This window comes from Ascidia mentula, chromosome 7 (assembly GCF_947561715.1).
Source record: "Ascidia mentula chromosome 7, kaAscMent1.1, whole genome shotgun sequence".
NCBI lineage: Eukaryota > Metazoa > Chordata > Ascidiacea > Phlebobranchia > Ascidiidae > Ascidia > Ascidia mentula.
This window is the reverse complement of record NC_138572.1, coordinates 18,166,966-18,193,028: the sequence shown is the minus strand read 5'-3', so window position 1 is coordinate 18,193,028 and position 26,063 is coordinate 18,166,966. Positions and strand designations below refer to the sequence as shown.

Below are 26,063 nucleotides of genomic sequence, written 5' to 3'. Positions count from 1 at the left end.
TGAATCCACATTTTACATTTAACAGACGTCAATTACGCAGGGAAAAATAATATTTAACATTTCGGTGACAATAAGACTTAACAAAGTTTGAAAACCCTTTTACAGAAAGTGAACATAAGGGGTATTACATATAACCACTAAGGGCTAGGCATGGCTTAAAAGAGTAGAAACAAAAGTAATATGCACATTACCGGGTAATTTGCGACAATGTTCCGACATTTGTAGCCAAGATTTCTTGAAGGATCCTTGATGTTTACAATGACAGGTAAAAATTCAGTTCATTGCCTTTAATAATCCATGACCGTTGACAGCGAAATTGTATAATCCAACAGCATTCCATAGGTTTGATTGTAAAGTTCTTGAAATAAAATCCACCTTCCCTCGCGCAACATACTTTGTCGGGTTTCATTCTTGCCTGTTGACATCGGTCCAACACAGTGTGATGGTCCGGCGGAATTGACGGTGTGATTTCCCGCAGCGACACGCCAACGCCCGACGACCGCCCTGGCCAAACCATCGAGACGGAAATTGTACAGGGTGAAACGAACATTCACGAATAATATCCAACGTTGTAGGGGGGAACGATGAAATCCGTGCGTACGCGAAAAACAATCTCCAATGAGCTCGATTAAAACACAGGGCTCGGGTTGACGAATCCCCAGGAAAGCACTCATGGATGGAAAGTGGAAGAACGGTTGATGAATCCAAGAGAGATGGTAGTAGCAACGGTCCAATAATGGAAAGCGAGGAACCTTGAAAATCTCAGAAAGATTTGAGAGATTTGCGCGTCAATTTGCAACTGTGCGCAATCCAAGAGACATCGAAATGAACGCTGAGATTATTGCTCGAATATAGCTTGATAAATATTCAACCAGAAGGCAATTTTGATGAAAGATTATCAATAGAATTCTCGTGGTAGTTAGATGATGAAAGAATTACGACCAAAAGTACAACTGGTTTGGTACTCACGGTCAAGATTGTCGTTCGTCTTGGAAGAATTATCTTCAATCTTCTTTCTTCGAATTTTGCAGCAAACTTTGCAGTTACGGGGTCACCAAATTGTAGAAATTGGGGTTTGTTTTGTTTGTTGATTACGTGTTCAGCTGCAATTGAATTTGTTTCCTAACTCCAGACTCCAGATAAACCAAACTTGGGTTAGTTTGTTTTATTCAGAATACACCAAGACAAAACACAGATATGTGGGAATCAAACGTTTCTGGTCCCACACGCACGCCAAAATGTAGATCAGATTGGTAAAACTACACTAGGCCAAAGCCCCATGCAGAATAATTTCAGACCACAAGACTACGGAATTTATACACACTTGAAATTATGCGTTCGCGTGAGACCACGATATCGATAATTGCATCTAACGAGCGATTCTCCTGTGTCGTTCCAAGAACTGTGGTATTTACCTGGGCGGTACAAAACTGTAAGTCATTCTCATTACGTCACAGCATAAACGTTACAGTTCCCAACTGTGCCTGAATTGATGCTCGTCGAGCAAAAGCGAGCACATCTTAGCACAGACCGGCACATCCCATCCCAGCACAACTCAGCACGCGCGCACAATAAAACAAACACGGAATCGTCTGTAGTGTAAACGGGCCTTTACTGTTATGACATCATAAAGATGTTTTGGGCCTTGATTACAAAGTATTGTAGTCGAAAAAGATTTTAAATGCAAGTTATCGCATATCTAGGCACTACAAGCCACCAACCTTTGTGACGTACCAGTGTTTCAATAATGGGCAACCAAGCATGGGAAATTTGCTTTGTACCAAGTTGCCAGTTTTATTTGTTGGGTTAAAGTGGTTTCAATATGTTTGGGTTCTTCAGCTACCGTGTTTTAAAACCAATTAGGATAAAGCGAATGTTTGTTATTGTTTATATTTCTTGACATACTATTGATGTTATGACAAGAGAACAAATCCAGTGTGAGGCATTTTTGCTTCAGTGGAGTGCAGCAGGTGTTTGGAGGGTAAACGTCCTTTCGTAATTTTGGGTCAGTTCTGAGCTGAATTCCCCTGTACGGGTTTCAAAGATGTTTGTTTAATTACTACAGGAGTCGCAAGTAAATATCATCTGCATTTAATTTGAATTTTTGATTATAAAATAATCACAAAACAGTCAAATATTTTCAGTGTTGATGAGGAAGTGAAGAACGACTGCTCAACAACAACAACAACAACCAACTACAAACAGGGGAGGTGGTATTGTTATGTAAGTGAGAATACATAACTTCCTTTTAGTCGGAAGTCAGTTTACCACACTTAATGAAAATGGTTTAGATGTTTACGTACATTTGTAGGTTCTTACAAACACATTGTACTTACTCACTTGCTGGACAAACTCCAGTTTAAACAAACGTTTGCAACAATGTTCACGCAGTCGAACGCAATGAATATTTTTTACCTTCATGGTTTGGTTCCTGTAGTTTTCTGAACTACAGTGGAACAAACTAACAATCAGAGATATGAACCGAGTTACAACCAATGTTGTGGTTTTGCAATCAAAATTGTTCGTTTCAAAGCGAACTAATCCACGAAGCACAATGAAAAGATTTTTTAATACATTGCTTCATTCTTATATGATCAAAGAACGTCACACTGCGCAATTTCATGAATACCTGTGTCTCGAAGATGTTTGTGTTAGATACGACAACGTCACAGTACCGAGATCATCCATTTATTCCAATTCAAAATGTTCCTGTCTGTGGCGCCATCGCGATCACTTCAAACACTGTTGCATGTAAAAAGATTACGTTGTACACATGTTGTTATATACTATTGGGCAACATTCAGTGACATCATCACAATAACTGCACTTCACCTACTTCGTTGCTACAAAACACAGGGTTAACTAATCCCACCAAAGCGCGTTGTATTCGGCTGCTCTTGGGTGGATATGACTTCCGTCGCATCTCACTTTGCCATTATTTTCACGGACGATGTACGAACCCGGTGTCTGACGTTGAGCCATCGTAATACCGAACTTCACCGTCGTAGCCGACAAACATCCCAGTAATATCGCTACGGATAAGTTTAAATACTTTTATCGCGAGTGAAAACATCTTACATATTTACAACCACGTTCCGTGTCATCATGGAAGATTGTTCGCTCTCTTTGACACTTTGTACATTTGTTAACTGTTTGTAATGTACTCAAATTTCAAAACCTCAGAGTTTGGAATACCATCCAATTGCTCAAAACCAACTATGGCAATAGTGGGGAGTAAAACTGGCTTCGCATGCAAGATTGCTTATCTGAAACATTGAAAAAAAATTCCAAAGTTTTATTTTGCAAAAATTCGAACAAGACTTCAATACGTGATAATAATTTTTTACAAATTCCAATTACATTGCTAAAGAAATACCTTCAAGGTCGTTAACAGTTAGAACTCGTGCTTGTACCGAGTTTCCACAGACATTTATTGTGCAAAGTTGACATGCGTGGAATTTATGTGGTGTTTGGGTTGCACCAAACGGCATGTAGTACTGATTTGTGATACCTACATGTTTAACAATTGCCACAAAAATAAGAGGCAGACTTATGTGGGTACTTAAAGTACTGCGACCACGGCGAGAGTTTGAAAGTGGAGTCGCGTGAAAAGTCAATTTCGTCGTCACAATCCACACGTTTAAAATTTAATTCTCGCTTTCGTCACAAATTGTATTTGTTCGTCAAGCTTATTTTGCTATTTTCTTTGTTTTTTACCAGGTTGATGTAAAAACTTTAGCCAAACTTGTGAGAAATAAACATCTTGTAATTCATGACAATCACATAGTGATCACATTCCCAGGTATAAAAGTCTCGAACAAGTTTGCTGTCATGACGTTTGTTGCTGTCGATGTGTCGTTGGACGTTTCCACGTGTCCAACATGGGCACTGTTACCTGACAAATTGAGTTCGCAAGTTGTCACGGATTTATTTCCTACCTCGGCCCGGACCCTGCAGTAATGGTTCACCACTGAATCCAAAGTCTCTCACGCTGGTTCGCCAAATAGGCTTTTCTTTAATAAACAGGCTAAAACGACGGTAAAACGTTCATATGCTCAGTAAAAACCAATACCATCGACACTCCTTTCGTTTTTCCACACTCACTATCAGTACAGCACGACCCCCATTTTGAAACTAACTCGATCGTACCCAAAGCACCTCCTCGCACCGGTAAATTAACCAATCAACGGTTTTTCATGAAATCAATGGGGCGCTACGGGACGACGTGGCAAACAACACAGAAAAACAAACAAAGTGTGAAAATAAAGTGTGAGAAAAGATGGAAACATAAACAAAAGTGCGATGTGAGTGCGCATATATGCAATGAACAGTGATTTAAATAAACAACGCAGGTGAACAGAAAAAGCATAAAGACAAGAATTAGTGCTGTGTGTCACGTGTCTTTTCGCCACACAAGCAAAAAGTTTAAGGTCACTGCTGGTTTGTCGCCACCGGATTCACAGATTTTGTGGCAGAGAAATCTGTTTCAAAACTTACTAATGATAAAACCTCATGTAACCGCCACGAAATCTCGACGAGCCTAACAATAACTAATAAAAGATTCGTTTAAAATAATACCCAAAATATTCCATCCATCATGAACAACAAATTGTTCGCACAAAAACATACCAGAAACCACGTGATGTGTTTTACATAGAATGGGTGGAATTTGGTGAGATTCGACAACAAACAACTGTGCGATGGGAAGCGGGATTGCAGTTATAAGATCCGCAATCGTGGCACACCTCGATACTTCGCCGACGATGAAGATCCTCAACTTTGCAAACATCGGAAACACTGCGACGCAAAAGACGGACTTCTCAATGTTCCTATGTCCAAAGTATGCGACGGTTTCATTGATTGCAAGGATGAAAGTGACGAATATCCAGAAGAATTGTGCACAAAGGAAGGAAGATTCTACTGTCCAACGTTAAATGGAGCCAAAGTAAAGTTATTTTTTGTCAACAAAACCACAAAAAATTCAAGACACATTAATTGCAAGAATTAGAGCAAAATCGCTTCAAAGCTGTATTTTAACTATAAAAGTCAAATAGTTATCGGTGTCTGTTGTTCAGTATTGTTTGTCATAATGCCCTTTGTTGAATCTTTCGCACACAGTTAACCACAAAGACGGTTTAAGTATTTCCCAGATTTCTGTGACAGATTTCTGTCAACGCATCGGATGTTTGTGACCTCACAATTAACTGCGATAATCAAAGTGACGAAATAAACTGCACAAAGGACGGGAGGTTTTATTGCGAAAACAAAGATCCATTGTTCGTTAAGAAAGAGAAGGTAAACACATGTTAACAATATTTAAGTTTTTTTCCTGTAGCAAAGATGTTTTGATTCCGTGCAAGTTACTTTTGTGACCGAAATTAATTCAGCGAACCCGAATTCGGACTAAAGTTATTGGGAGGGCGGGTATGGAAGTTCTAGGTTCGATTTGGAAAGACCTTTTCTCCGTTTTTAGCGCCTAATTTTCCAACCTCAACTACGGTAAACGCTCAGTTCACCCTGCACTAACGACTCACCGTCAACACAAAAGTTGGGAGCCGAACTACAGAGGCGGCTTCTTTCACAATTAAATAAAGTTACGTCAATATGAAAGAAACTTCAGAAGCGCCCAATGTTAAAAGGACGAATACCAAAGAATAAAGTGCGACCCACTGCACAAATCATGTTCTTTACACCTAACCACACAAGCACACCTCAACGTTTGCCACTAGATGAGAACTGTCAGTCTACCAATTATTTCTTATATTTCTCGCCACTTTTCTGGCCAATTAACGTATATAAAACTACACATGTATATTGCAGTACACATTTTTTATCCAATTTCCATAGTTCCGTTGTTCACCAATTACATACAAAACAGTAATTTCGCATTGTGCTGTTTACAGACGCCAATATGACCAACTTAACTACAAAGTTTTCTTTAATTTACTCCACATAGAAATTCAATGGAGTCGGCGACTGCTCTGATTGGTCAGACGAGTGCCCAACAAATACAAAAGTGATTGACGAAAACATATTTTCATCACGATACGAGTTGATTGCAAACCCATTTCTACGAGCCATTGTGTGGATAATGGGGATGCTCGCCATTGCCGGAAATTTGGTAAAATAAACAAAGTTTGTTTAGTCTTGGTTGCACAATAAGAACACGTGTTATATTCCTTTAATTTGTTTTAAGGTTGTCATGGTGATGGAAGGTAAAACGTTGGCGACGACAGAATCACAATCTGCTGCATTTCGCACAAACCATCTGCTTGTTTTGAATCTATCCGTTTCCGATCTACTCATGGGAGTTTATCTGATCATGCTGGGCGCCGCTGGTGTCAGATACTCCGGAAATTATTGTGCCAATGACCTTATATGGAGATCAAGCGGAAGTTGCACCACAATGGGGGTATTGGTTTTGCTTTCAAGCGAAACATCGGTGTTTACAATGGTTCTGTTGACCATATTCCGACTTTATGCTGTGAAATTCGTAAGTGAAACAATTTTATTAAGTTAAGTCAGCTATTGCCAATTTCGTTGAACCTGTGACGACCCTTTCCAAAGTTTTACGACAACTTTCTCTCTGGAAATCTTTTATCTCCAGAAACCTATTTATTTTCACACTCACAGATATCGCTAGAATCTAAGACTGACATGAGAAACGAAACTAAAACGAATATTGTTAAAATGACGCAGTTTTGCCCAATTTGGAAACTACAGAGTAGAGAAAGAAGGAGCAATTTCCAGTCCGATGGGATTCGAACTGACAACTGTGCACATCCCTCGATTTGAAACGAACGCCGAGCTTGCAAACTTATTACTTTTAATGAAAACACGTCAATTTTTTCTTTTGTTTCAGCCACTCGATGCATCCTTGAAACCGGAATTGAAAACAGTCATCCTTTCCATTATCCTCTCCTGGGCATTCTCGTTTACAATTGCTTTTATTCCACTCACGACTCAACTTCATCATTTGTTCGAAACCAAAGCTTTGATGAATGAGAATCCGTTTTTTGAAAATGTTGCAGTCGACTTCTCTAGTAAGATATTGTCGTTGATGTTGGTGGTGAAACCAGTTTCGAATGACACTAGCGCTGCGTATACAGGCATGAATAACTTCATGGATCGATTTGTAACTTTCCAACACAACTTCACAAGCAACGATTCCCAAGTACTCAACACTGCCATCATGCGAGTGAATGATGCTAATTCCTGGATGGATCTTCTGGATATTCTTGAGGATTACAATTACACTGAGTTATTTGATATTTCTGGATATTTGGGGTACGTTTTTATAATCGCAAAATGTTCAATTCTATCGCCCCAAAATTATCTGTGTGTAGATATTACAGCAGCAGCAGCGTTTGCATTAGCAAACTGTATGTAACGACCAACGACAAGGCATGGGGATTTTCAATCGCTATTATTACTCTTAATTTCCTGGCCTTCATGTTCGTGGCAATTACGTATTTGTGGATTTACAAGAAGACAACTGCCAGTGCCAGGAAAGTGAACGAGAGATCAAGAGATGGCAGGGTGGCAAGACAAAACAAAGGTAACCGCATTCGTATTTGCAAACATATTATTCCAGAAATGCTGTTTGTTTCGGCAGAAATGCAAAAGAAAATCCTCCGGCTGATAATTACCGATTTTCTCTGCTGGGTTCCAATTTCAATCATGGCATTTGTAAACTTTGGTGGATTCCCTATGCCTCCAGTGATGTACGCTGTGTCAGCAATCATCCTACTCCCCATCAACAGCTCTCTAAATCCCCTCATCTACTCCAACGCACCGAAACTGCTTTATGATAGAGTCCAGGATGGCCTACGTGCCGTTTTCAGGCCTCAATCACAGGAAGAGCAACAGGAAAATGTGGCTGTGGTTGCTAACCGACAAAACTTACATGTGGTTGAAGCAGAAACTGCTCTGTAAATAAACCTTGGGTTCGGTTTTGTGCAAAATATGAAGTACTTTTTCTGACATCGAATTGACAGAACCGACTCCATACGCTTACCTTCCATCTTTAAAATACTATTTGTGATGGCAGAGTAATTTCAACACAAAATTGATATTTCAAATAACATCTTTGGTTTCCTTGTCTCTATTAATGCCCGGTCATGCTTTTTAGTTGTATTATGTGAGTAATCATTTTATGTAGCATGGCATGAGTCACCTGATGAGTTGGTCGGACTCGTTATCCAACACATGTACACTGTTATTATGTGTGAGTGTTGGAACGATTGGACATTAAAATGATGCGGGGACTCCCTTTGCTTCCAGTGACTTCCCCACTTTATTTTATTTTCTATCGAATTGGAGAAACATTTGAGTGCATTTGTGGCGTGCAAAGTACCAACCATCCATCGTATGAGATGAAATATGATAAAGTTGGAACATAATGGGGATGAAATCCGTGTGTTTAACGACGAATATGAACTTATCGTGTCGTTGGATGATCGTTTACTTGTAAATATGATGTTATGATGTTGGAAATGTTTCATGAAACCAATACAAACTATCGGGAGAGGAAAATATATTCTACCAACTACAAAACTTCACCGAAAAATGTTGAAAACCCTCTCAAAACCCCTCTCACATGCCTTGTACATAATCCTGTGTATCATGGATAACATGGATAAGTATGGTTTAATGCAAACAAGATGTTGTAAAATTCTTGGCAGGACAAACTGTCAGTGTAAACACCAATAAGAATTGCGTTTATCGTAACGTGGCATCAAAACGTTTTTTGTATGAAGTTAATTCTTCTTGCCATCAACTACCGTTTGGTACAAACGAGCGGTTAATTTTATCCCTTTAATGTGTTTTCGTTAAAAAATATTTAAACTTTAACTAACATTTTACAATCGTTTTGTCAAATTTAATATCTGTTCCTCCGACACAATAAAAACGTTACTTTATTGACCGACGTTTCGCCTGTTATCCAACATGGCTTCCTCAGGCTAAGGAAGGAATGAATATCAACTCGATTCCCTCATCATGTTATCGGTCCTCATTCCATTTTGTTTTGCCTTATTATTGTTCATACGCGTTCAGTTCTATTTGTGCAGAAATAAAATTGAATTGAATTCCGTTGAGGAAATGATGAGCTTGTTAAAATCTATTAAGAACTCAACCTATATCCTGATTGATATTATTGGCCAAGATAACCGCCGAAATTCGCGCCAAAGAATTTTTCCGGATCGGAATCCACAAATTATTGGGACCAGTTGTGGTGAAAAATAACAATATAATCTACAATATCTCTTATAAAGAACAAAAAACAGCGAGTTTATGACCTAATGTTTAACCTACGGAATCCTAGTTTAATGAAACTATGTGTGGTTCAGGTAGCCAATGTGTCTGACTGCGTCCATTCTTTGCGGTCAGACATTTTTGTGGCGAACATTGAAAATATTTTTGAGCAATTAATGTTAACATCTCTTGGCGTAATATTTATGTGGAACAGTAACAAATGTAACAACAAAACGTAAATATTACAGCAAGAGCTGTGATCGCTAAGAATATTAAAGCTGTGATCGCCAAATATAAAGGGCCTGCGCAGTGGGGCGATCATGCCTTGCTATGCGAGCGCATGGCATTACTTCTGTATTGCAACAAGATGATAAATATAAACTCTTATGTCTCATCATAACAGAAACATGGAAACGTTTTGCAACATGTTAATTCAGTCAGCTTTCTAATAAAGGCAAATATATTGCGCTTTGAAAAGCACAGTCACTATTTGAATGGATTTAATTCAAAAATACGTTCCCATGCTTGTCTTGGAACCAATTATGATTGGAGTGAGCTGCGGTTACGCCACTATTGCGAGCAATTTAATTCTCACCCGTTCAGCTTGCTGCCTGATGAATAACTTGCCCGTAAAACCAGGCGAAGACTTCCACATTATGGTGATTATTTTGCTAAAGAGAGGTCGTTAAACGGGATGCAGCAACAAGCAACTATAAGTGGGCATCGTTTTTCAAATATTGTCAATGGACAGTGGGCGCTGGAGGAACCTATCGCAACAGGACCCAAGTATTGTGTGATAATGAATTCATTAACTTCACTTGATTTAACATACAAGTGGAGAAGTACGAAATGCAATGTTACTTCGGGAACCAGCAGGTAATTACTGCGGAAACCAGCAGGTAATTACCCAGACGCATTAAAAATATTATATTTTGAAAATATGCATTGGTAAAGAACGCATAGATCATAACTCAATAAAATCTAACTTTACAACTAACAATAATTTGTCATGAAAACCCATTGATTCAAAATAATTAACTGTTGGGTTGTTATGTATTTCTATGTAAATTTAGCACAGTTCATGCAGACAGCTCAGTTATATTTCACCTAAAGGCACCATCAGTTTCTTATTGTGATAAATGTTATTCAAAAAAGGGTTGTATTTGAATAAGAAGCTGATGATGTCTTTTTGCGAAATATATTTTTCTGAACATCAACAAACTGAGTTTTGTGTATGAACGCTGTATTGGAATTTACACAGAAATACATATCGAGATACGGTGCGCGATCGACAGCCTGTCAAGAGACCTTGATTAGTTTAATATTCTACAAACACTGTTAGACGTACACATGTTTGATAGTAACACCAAGCATAACAACAACAACAATGACAGCAACAACAGTAAGAACGAGGACAATAGCAACGAGTCACGCCACAACCTACGCAGCCTCCTACAAACCAAACCCAGCTACAACCGCAGTCATTGATTTCCAAACTTCTGCTACAAAGGATCCAAAACCAAATTCTGCAACCTCCATACGTAAATTCATTTTTATTAAAACAAGAAAGAGTAATTTCACTTTCCCGAACAAATGCTTTCGTTTGCCTTGAGCAGCAATTTTCACAGGTTCGTTAGATGCAATCCAATACAGTCACGACCCTGCAATTATGAACATAGTCTCTTTGGCACTTGATGTCAGTATTATTGCTGCTGTTGTCATTGGGATCATCTGCTTCTGGTCGCGTACAAAACATATGTAAGTCTGTGTGTTGTTGCTTATGATCAGGGTGTCGATTTATGCCTTTTTCGACAATCTAAGTGTTCGACACGCGACGCCACTGTTCGGCGTGAATAAATTTTAAGTTACCGATATGCAGTAACATAAAGAGACCAACACTATTGTTATCTACAAAAGCCAATAAATTATCTTGCAACATTCACATTGATCTTACTAGTTATCTATTTTCGAAGATTGGACGGCAACGATTCTCTTATAAACATGTAGTTATTTGTCAATTTTTTGCCGTACATGCTGGTTGGAAAGTGGTTCGAACATGTTCGTGCCAGTATAAGTCGTTAAATTTCAAAACGCAACCAACTTTTGTGGAGAGATTTGTATTTTTATTCACTATGAAAAAGCAGCTTGTAACTGAACAGTGAACGTAGTGTTGAAAACTTAATGGCATCATCGTTTGGGTTCCCCACCCGAATCAAATTTGTCTGCTTACATGGCTAATAAACGCAACCGCAATAAATTTTCGGACAAAATCCATGCAAAAACCAGCAAAAACTTGCTATACCGTTCAGTGAATCAGCGCGTTAAACCTAAAACTAAACATTGTTTCCAAACATGGGGTATTGTTACCGAACACGTGACATTGTTACAGAACATATGTTGCATTGTTTCGAAACAAGTACCATTATAGCAGCTTACAACATGTAAGGATTATAAATGTTTTGTCGTTATTTTAGCGTGAATACCAAACTTATGTAAGTACAAGAATCCTGTAATCGAAATAAGCCTGGTCGTTCTCATGCGTTAATCACCAGATACGACATTTTTACTATTAGACACGCACGACAATTTTTTCTCATGATGTCCGACATGCAGAAAAAATGGAAGCCCTGCTTGTGATTAACGTTACTTACAACATTAATTTCTTAATTCTGAAATTTTGCACACAAATACTAGATGGCAGTACAAAACAAGCAGTGAAAACCAAATTGGCGTATGTCCTTTAGTTTTTTATTCGCGAACGAAAACGCATGTTTGAAACTATGGTGGCTAAAGTTGGGCGGAATTAAGTAATTTTGAAAGTTGTCCGCCTGCAATTTGAACATTTTTGTATCAAGCGACTTGAAATTTTGCACACAAATACTAGATGCCAGTACAAAACGAGCAGTGAAAACCAAATTGGCGTATGTCCTTTAGTTTTTTTATTTCTGCGCGAAAACGCATGTTTGAAACTATGGTGGCTAAGGTTGGGCGGAATTAAATAATTTTGAGAGTTGCCCGCCTGTGATTTCAACATTTTTATATCTGGCGACTTGAAATTTTGCAAACAAATACTAGATGCCACTACAAAACGGGCAGTTAAAACCAAATTGGCCTATGTCTTTTAGTTTTTCATTCGCGAACGAAAACGCATGTTTGACACTATGGTGGCTAAGATTGGGGGAATTAAGTAATTTTGAGAGTTGTCCGCCTGTGATTTGAACATTTTTATATCAGGTGACTTGAAATTTTGCACACAAATACTAGATGCCAGTACAAAACGAGCAGTGTAAACCAAATTGGCGTATGTCTTTTAGTTTTTTATTCGCGAATGAAAAGGCATGTTTGAAACTATGGTGGCTAAGGTTTGGCGGAATTAACTAATATTGAGAGTTGCCCGCCTGTGATTTGAACATTTTTGAATCAGACGACTTGAAATTTTGCACACAAATACTAGATGCCAGTAAAAAACGAGTAGTGAAAACCAAATTGGCGTATGTCTTTTAGTTTTTATTCACGAACGAAAACGCATGTTTGGAAGTATGGTGGCTACGGTTGGCTGGAATTAAGTAATTTTGAGAGTTGTCCGCCTGTGATTTGAACATTTTTGTATCAAGCGACTTGAAATTTTGCACACAAATACTAGATGCCAGTACAAAACGAGCAGTGTAAACCAAATTGGCGTATGTCTTTTAGTTTTTATTCACGAACGAAAACGCATGTTTGAAAGTATAGTGGCTACACTGTTAAAAATTTTCGTAATATTTACTTGAAACGTAACAGTTTTGTATTTACGGCATGGGAACGTAAACTAGATTTACGGAAAATTTCCGTATAATTATGTTGGTTTACGGAAAACATGCCGTAAATATGCCGTAAGTTGCTTTTCACAACTGATAGAACAATGTAACTATATATGTATGGGATGTATATGGCTTGTTAAAAGGTGATATTTCGTGCCAAATGGCATGTTACGTAAATCATCCCATTCAGCTTGTGACAAACTACGTAATATTATATATTGTTTGTTAACTTTCTTAACCGTCTAATATAATAAAGTTCTGCTGCCTTCTTCGCTATAACGAGTTAGTCTATAACGGCTACTACGCATGCGCAAGTTGCCTCGTGGCGAAGCCGAGAGTTGCATCATTCGCGTGCAACATGTTTTTAGTTGCTATAGATTATGTATTGTAGCGATAGAGCAAGTAGCATTAATTGAATAATTACAAATTAATAATGTTTGTTTGGGTTAAGATTTCGTTCTGCTATTTAGTGTAGGGTAAGAATGGTCTCCTTGGCCTGTGATTTGCAATTTTGCAAAAAAATGTTTAACACGTGGGAGGAGAAAATGAAAGATTACAAAAACCACATCCGTCAAGGATTTGAAATGAAATGCCCCGTGGAAAGTTGCAACAAAACTTATTCAGTTGTGTCCTCGTTTTCGTCTCATTTTTCTCGTTGCCACGACGGACTGCAGAAAAAGGCACACGAAACAGATCAGGAAACTTTAACTGAGGAGGTTAATTGTACTCTGTTAGAAACTGAAGAGCAAAGAAGTGTTACATCGCAGATTAACAAAGACTGGGAAAAAGATGTTTTGCTGTTTCATTTTATGCTTCAATATAAATATTTGGTACCAATTCAAACTGTTGATAAAATAATTGTGTATTGGAAACAGTTGCTATCAAAGTACACTTCTCAGATATATTTTCAGCTTGAGTCCATTTTGAAAGATGAAAATGTTTGTACTGATATATCTAGCAAAATACTAGATGATCTCAAAAAGCAGGATTCGCTGAACAGTTTTTTGGATTCTGCCAATTTTGGCTCATCTTATCTAAGAGAACAACAGTTTTTGCAGAAGTTTAATTATGTTCCTCCAATTGAACTAAGTTTGGGGCACTCAGCAAATTTCAAATTTCAATATATATCAGTTCTGGACACTTTGAAAACATTTTTTAAGGATGAAAAAGTTAAGCAACAATTTTTGAACCCCTTGGTACACTTTGAAGGTTTTCATGACTTTTCAGATGGAAAAATATTTCAGTCAAATCCACTTTTTCAAAATGACAGATATTCACTAAAAATCATTTTATACCAAGATGCATTTGAAATTGTCAATCCTTTGGGTTCCGCCAAACGAAAGCACAAGATTTTGGCTGTGTATTATACCCTGCAGAATTTGTATCCATGTAACCGATCAAAAATAGATTGTTTTCAATTGGTTTTATTGTGCAAAGAGGCCAATGTTAATGAGGAAAACAAAAGCATGTTATTTAAACCATTGCTTGATGACTTAAAAACTTTGGAGACCACTGGTATTGATGTTGGTGTTGGGTTTAATGTGCGTGGCAGCCTGTTATGTGTATGTGGTGACAATCTAGGAAGTCACTGGCTTGGTGGTTTTACAACAAACTTTAGTTCCTCCACCTATTTTTGTAGATATTGTACCATAACTCGTACAGAGTTTTCCACAGACCATGCATGTACAAAAACACTTTACACTAAATCAATATATGACAATTTGCACATGGAAAATAGTAACGGATTGAAGGGAAGCATTTTGAATGACATGCAGTATTTTCATGTTGCTTCCCCTGGTTTGCCCCCATGTACAGCTCATGATGTTTTTGAAGGTGTTGTACAGTATGACCTAATGCTTTACATTGCATATTTTGTAAAACATAAATGGTTTACTTTGGATTTTTTAAATGGCAGAATACAGTCGTTTAAATTCAACGCCCTGGATGCCCTTTCAAAACCAGTAAAATTATCTTCTGTCGGCAAACGTTTGATAGGAAATGCATCACAAAACTGGTGTATGCTAAGAATGTTTCCCCTACTGATTTTTGATAAAATTGTTGACACAGAGAATGCAATTTGGAAACTTGTTATGTGCTTGCGTTCTATTGTTCAGATAATTGTGTCTTGTCATTTAGATGTAAATGCCGTATGCCATTTAGATTCTTTAATATCTGAATATTTGGAATACAGAACACATTTTTTTCCCAAAGTGCCTTTACGCCCCAAGCATCATTACTTACAACATTACCCTTGGACTATTTTGCAATTTGGCCTAATTTGTTATACATCCACATTGCGATTCGAAAGTAAACACTCTTATTTTAAAAATGTAATCCGTCATTCCAAAAATTTCATCAACGTATGTTATTCTTTGGCACACAGTCACCAATTGTTGCAGTCATGCCTGCTTGAGACTGGCTATTTTGACTCAAATGTTGAGATAATTAATAGAAATGTTACGTTTTCCTCTGAAATTGTAAATAATATAAAGTTGGGTGGATATAGTATTTTACATTGCACATTGGGTAAATCAGTGAAAGTTGAAAATATTTTGTTTGAAATTGGCATGTATGTGATTATGTCAAAACATGATTTAAATTTGTATGTTGGCTGCATACTTGCTATGTTTATTTTTGAAAGTAAAGTGATGTATGTTGTTCGAAAATATTGTTCTAACTTTTATCCCCAGTATGGTGTACATCATTTAATCGCAAAACCTTGTTGTGTGGAATGTGTCGCATTTGAAAACCTTGCTTGCAAGTTTCCTTTTTACGTTTACCACATTGATGGGCAAAAGCTCTTTGTGTTAAAGCAAACTGTTCTTTAATTTTTGGAAGAGTTAAGTGCAAATTAAAAAAAAAACGATGAATGCAACTTTACTGAAGATACTTCCTGAACTTGGCAAAGATGCCACTTTGCTTGAAAAATGTTCTACGTTTTTGGAAAATCTTGGTGTGCTAAAATTGCAGGATTTTGAACATGTTGAACTGGCAGACTTGCTTGGCCAATTTAATATTGTTCAGGCCAGAAAATTAATTAAAGCTGGAAATAATCTGGGTGAGTTTGATTGTTGTTGGCTGTATATATACATACATGAAAATTAATTTACTAAAACTTTTTTCAGAAACATGTTCAGAAACTTCTACCGAACCATGCTCATCAGAAGGAAGCTGTGATGATTGGCAGTGGGTGTATGACTTTAAAGTGCCTTGGAAAAAATGCTCACCTCTTCTTATGAGTATTTTGGAAAACAAAGAAATTCCCAACCATAACCAAACTAGAGAACTTATACATGCTTGCATCGATGATGTTATGAAAGTAAGCAAAATTAATTGGGCAGTAATAATGTTCATTAACATGGTAAAGTAGTTTGAACAACCATGTTTAAAACACCTAATGTTTTAGATTACACAAAGGCCAGGAAGGAAAAATTTAGAGAGAATTGCATTTCAAATTGTGAAAAAATACCCCTCTTCATTTAAAGATGTCATTGGAGATGGTTGCATTGGCAATGGCCATAACACATTAACCAACCAACTGTATTACCGATGGGAAAATCAGCTTCGCAAGCAAAATATAATTGGAAAATCAATTCAAGGTACACTGAAACGACCATATGGTACAAAAAATTGGGAACCAGTCGTGAACGATTGTGATAGCAACTCAACAAAAACATGGCTTATGAAAGAATTTTCAAAGGCACATCCTGACAAGGATGAGGCTTTAAAAGTTATGCGATTGACATTCTCTCAACAACGGGAGATCATTAACACAGGAACAAGTATCTGTGAATTAATTGGGTCCATAAAACTGCAATGTTCTCAACTGGGCAGCAAAGAAGCCCAGTCCATGGAGGTGCTGTCTTTGTTGGCAGCCTACTTTAAGGAAAAAAAGGAATCTGTCATAATGTGCTACAAGGTGTGCTTGCAAAGAAAATTGGAAACTTTTTCTTAACTAAAGTTAACTTCTGTGTGCAGGATGATTTCATGTTAGAAAATATTTTGGAAGAAATACCACCTACACCTTTTTTGATTGTGTTTGGTAAGTTTTACTTTGGAAAATGTCAGAAAGTAGTTTCATTTTGCTTTGTGGTTTGTTTTGTTCTCTTTACAATTTTGTTCTCTCTTTAGGTGACTCTCCAGCAATGTGTGAAAAAGTGATGGTGGCTGTGGATAAGGTTGTTATCCACTCCACAAACAACTTCTTGTTGGCAGTTGCCAGTTTCTTCTGCCATTTCTACATTTACAACATCAGCTATCCAAAAGCAGCTGAAAGCACTTTGGAATTTATCCAGAGGTGGGTACCATAATAAATACTGGCTACTACATTTATCATGCTTGTACTTGAGCGGTTTTATTTACCTTTGTTCAGTGTTTATTTGCAAATAAACACACACAACATGTTTATTTCTGCATTGTATTCAATCTTTGAGTCCTTTTTGCAGATTCATTGAAGGAATAAATGACCCTGGTTCGAAAGGTTCGAAGAAAATGAGATATGCTGGGGTAAATCCCAAAATACTGAAATTAGCAAAATTGATGAACGCCTGAGAATTAAACTGAGCAGTTTTCGTTCAATAAAACAACGTATCACATGAAAATTTTGTGGTTTTGTTATAATTTAAATACTGAAAAAATGCTGTAGGCGTTACGTTATAACACAGTAGAATTTACTGATCTTTAGTAATTTATTTACAGTGACGGTGTCAGTAATTGTAACGTGTCTTTTTGCAGTAACGCAAACGGTCTTTTACCGTAAAACTTACGGACTGGTCCGTAAAATTGCTGCCAGGAGTTTTTCCAGTAAATTTTTTTAACAGTGTAAGGTTGGCTGGAATTAAGTAATTTTGAGAGTTGTCCGCCTGTGATTTGAACATTTTTGTATCAAGCGACTTGAAATTTTGCACACAAATACTAGATGGCAGTACAAAACGAGCAGTGTAAACCAAATTAGCCTATGTCTTTTAGTTTTTATTCACGAACGAAAACGCATGTTTGAAACTATGGTGGCTAAGGTTGGCTGGAATTAAGTAATTTTGAGAGTTGTCCGCCTGTGATTTGAACATTTTTATATCAAGCGACTTGAAATTTTGCACACAAATACTAGATGGCAGTTGAAAACGAGCAGTAAAAACCAAATTGGCGTATGTGTTTTAGTTTTTTATTCCCGAACGAAAACGCATGTTTGAAACTATGGTGGCTAAGGTTGGGCGGAATTAAGTAATTTTGAGAGTTGTCCGCCTGTGATTTGAACATTTTTATATCAAGCGACTTGAAATTTTGCACACAAATACTAGATGGCAGTACAAAACGGACAGTGAAAACCAAATTGGCGTATGTGTTTTAGTTTTTTATTCCCGAACGAAAACGCATGTTTGAAACTATGGTGGCTAAGGTTGGGCGGAATTAAGTAATTTTGAGAGTTGTCCGCCTGTGATTTGAACATTTTTATATCAAGCGACTTGAAATTTTGCACACAAATACTAGATGGCAGTACAAAACGGACAGTGAAAACCAAATTGGCGTATGTGTTTTAGTTTTTTATTCCCGAACGAAAACGCATGTTTGAAACTATGGTGGCTAAGGTTGGGCGGAATTAAGTAATTTTGAGAGTTGTCCGCCTGTGATTTGAACATTTTTGTATCAAGCGACTTGACATTTTGCACACAAATACTAGATGGCAGTACAAAACGGACAGTGAAAACCAAATTGGCGTATGTGTTTTAGTTTTTTATTCCCGAACGAAAACGCATGTTTGAAACTATGGTGGCTAAGTTTGGGCGGAATTAAGTAATTTTGAGAGTTGTCCGCCTGTGATTTGAACATTTTTATATCAAGCGACATGAGATTTTGCACACAAATACTAGATGCCAGTACAAAACGAGCAGTGAAAACCAAATTGACGTATGTCTTTTAGTGTTTTATTCACGAACGAAAACGCATGTTTGGCACTATGGTGGAAAGGTTGTGGGGAATTAAGTAATTTTGAGAGTTGCCCGCCTGTGATTTGGACATTTTTGTATCAAACGACTTGAAATTTTGCACACAAATACTAAATGGCAGTACAAAACGAGCAGTAAAAACCAAATTGGCGTATGTGTTTTAGTTTTTTATTCCCGAACGAAAACGCATGTTTGAAACTATGGTGGCTAAGGTTGGGCGGAATTAAGTAATTTTGAGAGTTGTCCGCCTGTGATTTGAACATTTTTATATCAAGCGACATGAAATTTTGCACACAAATACTAGATGGCAGTACAAAACGAGCAGTGAAAACCAATTTGGCGTACGTGTTTTAGTTTTTTATTCCCGAACGAAAACGCATGTTTGAAACTATGGTGGCTAAGGTTGGGCGGAATTAAGTAATTTTGAGAGTTGTCCGCCTGTGATTTGAACATTTTTGTATCAAGCGACTTGAAATTTTGCACACAAATACTAGATGGCAGTACAAAACGGACAGTGAAAACCAAATTGGCGTATGTGTTTTAGTTTTTTATTCCCGAACGAAAACGCATGTTTGAAACTTTGGTGGCTAAGTTTGGGCGGAATTAAGTAATTTTGAGAGTTGTCCGCCTGTGATTTGAACATTTTTATATCAAGCGACTTAAAATTTTGCACACAAATACTAGATACCAGTACAAAACAAGCAGTGAAAACCAAATTGGCCTATGTCTTTTAGTTTTTTATTCGCGACGAAAACGCATGTTTTACAATATGGTGGTTAAGGTTGGGCGGAATTGAGTAATTTTGAGAGTTGTCCGCCTGTGATTTGAAAATTTTTATATCAAGCGACTTAAAATTTTGCATACAAATACTAGATGGCAGTACAAAACGAGCAGTAAAAACCAAATTGGCCTATGTTTTTTAGTTTTTCATTCGCGAACAAAAACGCATATTTGAAACTATGGTGGCTACGGTTGGGCGTAATTAAATAAATTTGAGAGTTGTCCGCCTTTGATTTGAACATTTTTGTATCAAGCGACTTGAAATTTTGCACACAAATACTAGATGGCAGTACAAAACGAGCAGGAAAAAGCAAATTGGCGTATGTGTTTTAGTTTTTTATTCACGGACGAAAACGCATGTTTGAAACTATTGTGGCTAAGTTTGGGCGGAATTAAGTAATTTGAGAGTTGTCCGCCTTTGATTTGAACATTTTTATATCTAGCGACTTGAAATTTTGCACAGAAATACTAGATGGCAGTACAAAACGAGCAGGAAAAAGCAAATTGGCGTATGTGTTTTAGTTTTTTATTCACGAACGAAAACGTATGTTTGAAACTATGGTGGCTAAGTTTGGGCGGAATTAAGTAATTTTGAGAGTTGTCCGCCTTTGATTTGAACATTTTTATATCAAGCGACTTGAAATTTTGCACACAAATACTAAATACCAGTACAAAACAAGCAGTGAAAACCAAATTGGCCTATGTCTTTTAGTTTTTTATTCGCAAACGAAAACGCATGTTTTACAATATGGTGGTTAAGGTTGGGCGGAATTGAGTAATTTTGAGAGTTGTCCGCCTGTGATTTGAAATTTTTATATCAGGCGACTTGAAATTTTGCACACAAATACTAGATGGCAGTACAAAACGAGCAGGAAAAAGCAAATTGGCGTATGTGTTTTAGTTTTTTATTCACGGACGAAAACGCATGTTTGAAACTATTGTGGCTAAGTTTGGGCGGAATTAAGTAATTTGAGAGTTGTCCGCCTTTGATTTGAACATTTTTATATCTAGCGACTTGAAATTTTGCACAGAAATACTAGATGGCAGTACAAAACGAGCAGGAAAAAGCAAATTGGCGTATGTGTTTTAGTTTTTTATTCACGAACGAAAACGTATGTTTGAAACTATGGTGGCTAAGTTTGGGCGGAATTAAGTAATTTTGAGAGTTGTCCGCCTTTGATTTGAACATTTTTATATCAAGCGACTTGAAATTTTGCACACAAATACTAAATACCAGTACAAAACAAGCAGTGAAAACCAAATTGGCCTATGTCTTTTAGTTTTTTATTCGCAAACGAAAACGCATGTTTTACAATATGGTGGTTAATGTTGGGCGGAATTGAGTAATTTTGAGAGTTGTCCGCCTGTGATTTGAAATTTTTATATCAGGCGACTTGAAATTTTGCATACAAATACTACATGGCAGTACAAAACGAGCAGGAAAAAGCAAATTGGCGTATGTGTTTTAGTTTTTTATTCACAAACGAAAACGCATGTTTGAAACTATTGTGGCTAAGTTTGGGCGGAATTAAGTAATTTTGAGAGTTGTCCGCCTGTGATTTGAACATTTTTATATCAAGCGACATGAAATTTTGCACACAAATACTAGATGGCAGTACAAAACGAGCAGTGAAAACCAAATTGGCGTACGTGTTTTAGTTTTTTATTCCCGAACGAAAACGCATGTTTGAAACTATGGTGGCTAAGGTTGGGCGGAATTAAGTAATTTTGAGAGTTGTCCGCCTGTGATTTGAACATTTTTGTATCAAGCGACTTGAAATTTTGCACACAAATACTAGATGGCAGTACAAAACGGACAGTGAAAACCAAATTGGCGTATGTGTTTTAGTTTTTTATTCCCGAACGAAAACGCATGTTTGAAACTTTGGTGGCTAAGTTTGGGCGGAATTAAGTAATTTTGAAAGTTGTCCGCCTGTGATTTGAACCTTTTTTTTCAGGCGACTTGAAATTTTGCACACAAATACTAGATACCAGTACAAAACAAGCAGTGAAAACCAAATTGGCCTATGTCTTTTAGTTTTTTATTCGCGAACGAAAACGCATGTTTTACAATATGGTGGTTAAGGTTGGGCGTAATTAAGTAATTTTGAGAGTTGTCCGCCTGTGATTTGAAAATTTTTGTATCAGGCGACTTGAAATTTTGCACACAAATACTACATGGCAGTACAAAACGAGGAGGAAAAAGCTATTTGGCGTATGTGTTTTAGTTTTTTATTCTTGAACAAAAACGCATGTTTGAAACTATGATGGCTACGGTTGGGCGTAATTAAGTAATTTTGAGAGTTGTCCGCCTTTGATTTGAACATTTTTGTATCAAGCGACTTGAAATTTTGCACACAAATACTAGATACCAGTACAAAACAAGCAGTGAAAACCAAATTGGCCTATGTCTTTTAGTTTTTTATTCGCGAACGAAAACGCATGTTTTACAATATGGTGGTTAAGGTTGGGCGTAATTAAGTAATTTTGAGAGTTGTCCGCCTTTGATTTGAACATTTTTGTATCAAGCGACTTAAAATTTTGCACACAAATACTAGATGGCAGTACAAAACGAGCAGTAAAAACCAAATTGGCCTATGTTTTTTAGTTTTTCATTCGCGAACAAAAACGCATATTTGAAACTATGGTGGCTACGGTTGGGCGTAATTAAATAAATTTGAGAGTTGTCCGCCTTTGATTTGAACATTTTTGTATCAAGCGACTTGAAATTTTGCACACTAATACTAGATGGCAGTACAAAACGAGCAGGAAAAAGCAAATTGGCGTATGTGTTTTAGTTTTTTATTCACGAACGAAAACGCATGTTTGAAAATATTGTGGCTAAGTTTGGGCGGAATTAAGTAATTTTGAGAGTTGTCCGCCTTTGATTTGAACATTTTTATATCAAGCGACTTGAAATTTTGCACACAAATACTAGATACCAGTACAAAACAAGCAGTGAAAACCAAATTGGCCTATGTCTTTTAGTTTTTTATTCGCAAACGAAAACGCATGTTTTACAATATGGTGGTTAAGGTTGGGCGGAATTGAGTAATTTTGAGAGTTGTCAGCCTGTGATTTGAAAATTTTTGTATCAGGCGACTTGAAATTTTGCACACAAATACTACATGGCAGTACAAAACGAGGAGGAAAAAGCTATTTGGCGTATGTGTTTTAGTTTTTTATTCACAAACGAAAAGGCATGTTTGACACTATAATGGCTAAAGTTGGGCGGAATTAAGTAATTTTGAGAGTTGTCCGCCTGTGATTTGAAAATTTTTATATCAGGCGACTTGAAATTTTGCACACAAATACTACATGGCAGTACAAAACGAGCAGGAAAAAGCAAATTGGCGTATGTGTTTTAGTTTTTTATTCACAAACGAAAACGCATGTTTGAAACTATTGTGGCTAAGTTTGGGCGGAATTAAGTAATTTTGAGAGTTGTCCGCCTGTGATTTGAACATTTTTATATCAGGCGACTTGAAATTTTGCAAACAAATACTAGATGCCAGTACAAAACGAGCAGTGAAAACCAAATTGGCGTATGTGTTTTAGTTTTTTATTCACAAACGAAAAGGCATGTTTGACACTATGATGGCTAAAGTTGGGCGGAATTAAGTAATTTTGAAAGTTGTCCGCCTTTGATTTGAACATTTTTGTATCAAGCGACTTGAAATTTTGCACACAAATACTAGATACCAGTACAAAACAAGCAGTGAAAACCAAACTGGCGTATGTCTTTTTGTTTTTTATTCGCGAACAAAAACGCATGTTTGAAACTATGATGGCTACGGTTGGGCGTAATTAAGTAATTTTGAAAGTTGTCCGCCTTTGATTTGAACATTTTTGTATCAAGCGACTTGAAATTTTGCACACAAATACTAGATGGCAGTACAAAACGAGCAGGAAAAAGCAAATTGGCGTATGTGTTTTAGTTTTTTATTCACGAACGAAAACGCATGTTTGAAAATATTGTGGCTAAGTTTGGGCGGAATTAAGTAATTTTGAGAGTTGTCCGCCTGTGATTTAAACATTTTTATATCAGGCGACTTGAAATTTTGCAAACAAATACTATATGCCAGTACAAAACGAGCAGTGAAAACCAAATTGGCGTATGTGTTTTAGTTTTTTATTCACAAATGAAAACGCATGTTTGACACTATAATGGCTAAAGTTGGGCGGAATTAAGTAATTTTGAAAGTTGTCCGCCTTTGATTTGAACATTTTTGTATCAAGCGACTTGAAATTTTGCACACAAATACTAGATACCATTACAAAACAAGCAGTGAAAACCAAACTGGCGTATGTCTTTTAGTTTTTTATTCGCGAACAAAAACGCATGTTTGAAACTATGATGGCTACGGTTGGGCGTAATTAAGTAATTTTGAAAGTTGTCCGCCTTTGATTGGAACATTTTTGTATCAAGCGACTTGAAATTTTGCACACAAATACTAGATACCAGTACAAAACAAGCAGTGAAAACCAAACTGGCGTATGTCTTTTTGTTTTTTATTCGCGAACAAAAACGCATGTTTGAAACTATGATGGCTAAGGTTGGGCGTAATTAAGTAATTTTGAAAGTTGTCCGCCTTTGATTTGAATATTTTTGTATCAAGCGACTTGAAATTTTGCACACAAATACTAGATGGCAGTTGAAAACGAGCAGTGAAAACCAAATTGGCCTATGTCTTTTAGTTTTTTATTCGCGAACAAAAACGCATGTTTGAAACTATGATGGCTACGGTTGGGCGTAATTAAGTAATTTTGAGAGTTGTCCGCCTTTGATTTGAACATTTTTGTATCAAGCGACTTGAAATTTTGCACACAAATACTAGATACCAGTATAAAACAAGCAGTGAAAACCAAACTGGCGTATGTCTTTTTGTTTTTTATTCGCGAACAAAAACGCATGTTTGAAACTATAATGGCTACGGTTGGGCGTAATTAAGTAATTTTGAAAGTTGTCCGCCTTTGATTTGAACATTTTTGTATCAAGCGACTTGAAATTTTGCACACAAATACTAGATGGCAGTTGAAAACGAGCAGTGAAAACCAAATTGGCGTATGTCTTTTAGTTTTTTATTCGCGAACAAAAACACATGTTTGAAACTATGATGGCTACGGTTGGGCGTAATTAAGTAATTTTGAGAGTTGTCCGCCTTTGATTTGAACATTTTTATATCAAGCGACTTGAAATTTTGCACACAAATACTAGATGGCAGTACAAAACAAGCAGTAAAAACCAAATTGGCCTATGTGTTTTAGTTTTTTATTCGCGAACAAAAACGCATGTTTGAAACTATGATGGCTACGGTTGGGCGTAATTAAGTAATTTTGAGAGTTGTCCGTCTGTGATTTGAACATTTTTATATCAAGCGACTTGAAATTTTGCACACAAATACTAGATGGCAGTTGAAAACAAGCAGTAAAAACCAAATTGGCGTATGTCTTTTCGTTTTTTATTCGCGAACAAAAACGCATGTTTGAAACTATGATGGCTACGGTTGGGCGTAATTAAGTAATTTTGAAAGTTGTCCGCCTTTGATTTGAACATTTTTATATCAAGCGACTTGAAATTTTGCACACAAATACTAGATGGCAGTTGAAAACAAGCAGTAAAAACCAAATTGGCGTATGTCTTTTCGTTTTTTATTCGCGAACAAAAACGCATGTTTGAAACTATGATGGCTACGGTTGGGCGTAATTAAGTAATTTTGAAAGTTGTCCGCTTTTGATTTGAACATTTTTATATCAAGCGACTTGAAATTTTGCACACAAATACTAGATGGCAGTTGAAAACAAGCAGTAAAAACCAAATTGGCGTATGTCTTTTCGTTTTTTATTCGCGAACAAAAACGCATGTTTGAAACTATGATGGCTACGGTTGGGCGTAATTAAGTAATTTTGAAAGTTGTCCGCCTTTGATTTGAACATTTTTATATCAAGCGACTTGAAATTTTGCACACAAATACTAGATGGCAGTTGAAAACAAGCAGTAAAAACCAAATTGGCGTATGTCTTTTCGTTTTTTATTCGCGAACAAAAACGTATGTTTGAAACTATGATGGCTACGTTTGGGCGTAATTAAGTAATTTTGAGAGTTGTCCGCCTGTGATTTGAACATTTTTATATCAAGCGACTTGAAATTTTGCACACAAATACTAGATGGCAGTTGAAAAAAAGCTGAAAAAACCAAATTGGCCTATGTTTTTTAGTTTTTTATTCGCGAACAAAAACGCATGTTTGCAACTATGATGGCTACGGTTGGGCGTAATTAAGTAAT

At 36.9% G+C, this 26,063-nt stretch overlaps 3 protein-coding genes and 1 pseudogene across 3 annotated transcripts in view; all 4 read left to right on the top strand.

Moving 5' to 3' along the window:
- The window catches only part of LOC145909732 (uncharacterized), a 247,822-nt gene extending 247,065 nt beyond the window's left edge, over positions 1-757 (top strand). The window contains exon 5 of the mRNA XM_082997086.1: positions 640-757. Coding sequence (XP_082853212.1) covers positions 640-757 — 118 coding nt within the window. The remainder of the gene's footprint in view (positions 1-639) is intronic.
- Positions 758-4,205: 3,448 nt separating this feature from the next.
- LOC145909731 (uncharacterized) overlaps positions 4,206-26,063 on the top strand; it is a 147,546-nt gene continuing 125,688 nt past the window's right edge. Inside the window, exons 1-2 of the mRNA XM_082997085.1 lie at positions 4,206-4,304; positions 4,658-4,896. Of these exons, the coding sequence (XP_082853211.1) occupies positions 4,206-4,304; positions 4,658-4,896 (338 nt within the window). The remainder of the gene's footprint in view (positions 4,305-4,657; positions 4,897-26,063) is intronic.
- On the top strand, positions 6,092-7,935 carry LOC145908803 (G-protein coupled receptor GRL101-like). The gene is made up of 6 exons (XM_082996131.1): positions 6,092-6,121; positions 6,197-6,493; positions 6,863-7,043; positions 7,110-7,287; positions 7,347-7,558; positions 7,616-7,935. Exons 1-6 carry the CDS (start codon positions 6,092-6,094, stop codon positions 7,933-7,935), a joined length of 1,218 nt encoding a protein of 405 aa, XP_082852257.1.
- On the top strand, positions 15,921-17,606 carry LOC145908802 (uncharacterized; annotated as a pseudogene).

Excerpts from the sequence above, each read along its gene's own strand:
- LOC145908803 (XM_082996131.1), top strand. The coding sequence starts at position 6,092 with ATGGGGATGCTCGCCATTGCCGGAAATTTG. Across the intron at positions 6,122-6,196 it reads TCGCCATTGCCGGAAATTTG|GTTGTCATGGTGATGGAAGG; the intron begins GTAAAATAAACA and ends ATTTGTTTTAAG. Across the intron at positions 7,044-7,109 it reads TGTTGCAGTCGACTTCTCTA|GCATGAATAACTTCATGGAT; the intron begins GTAAGATATTGT and ends CTGCGTATACAG.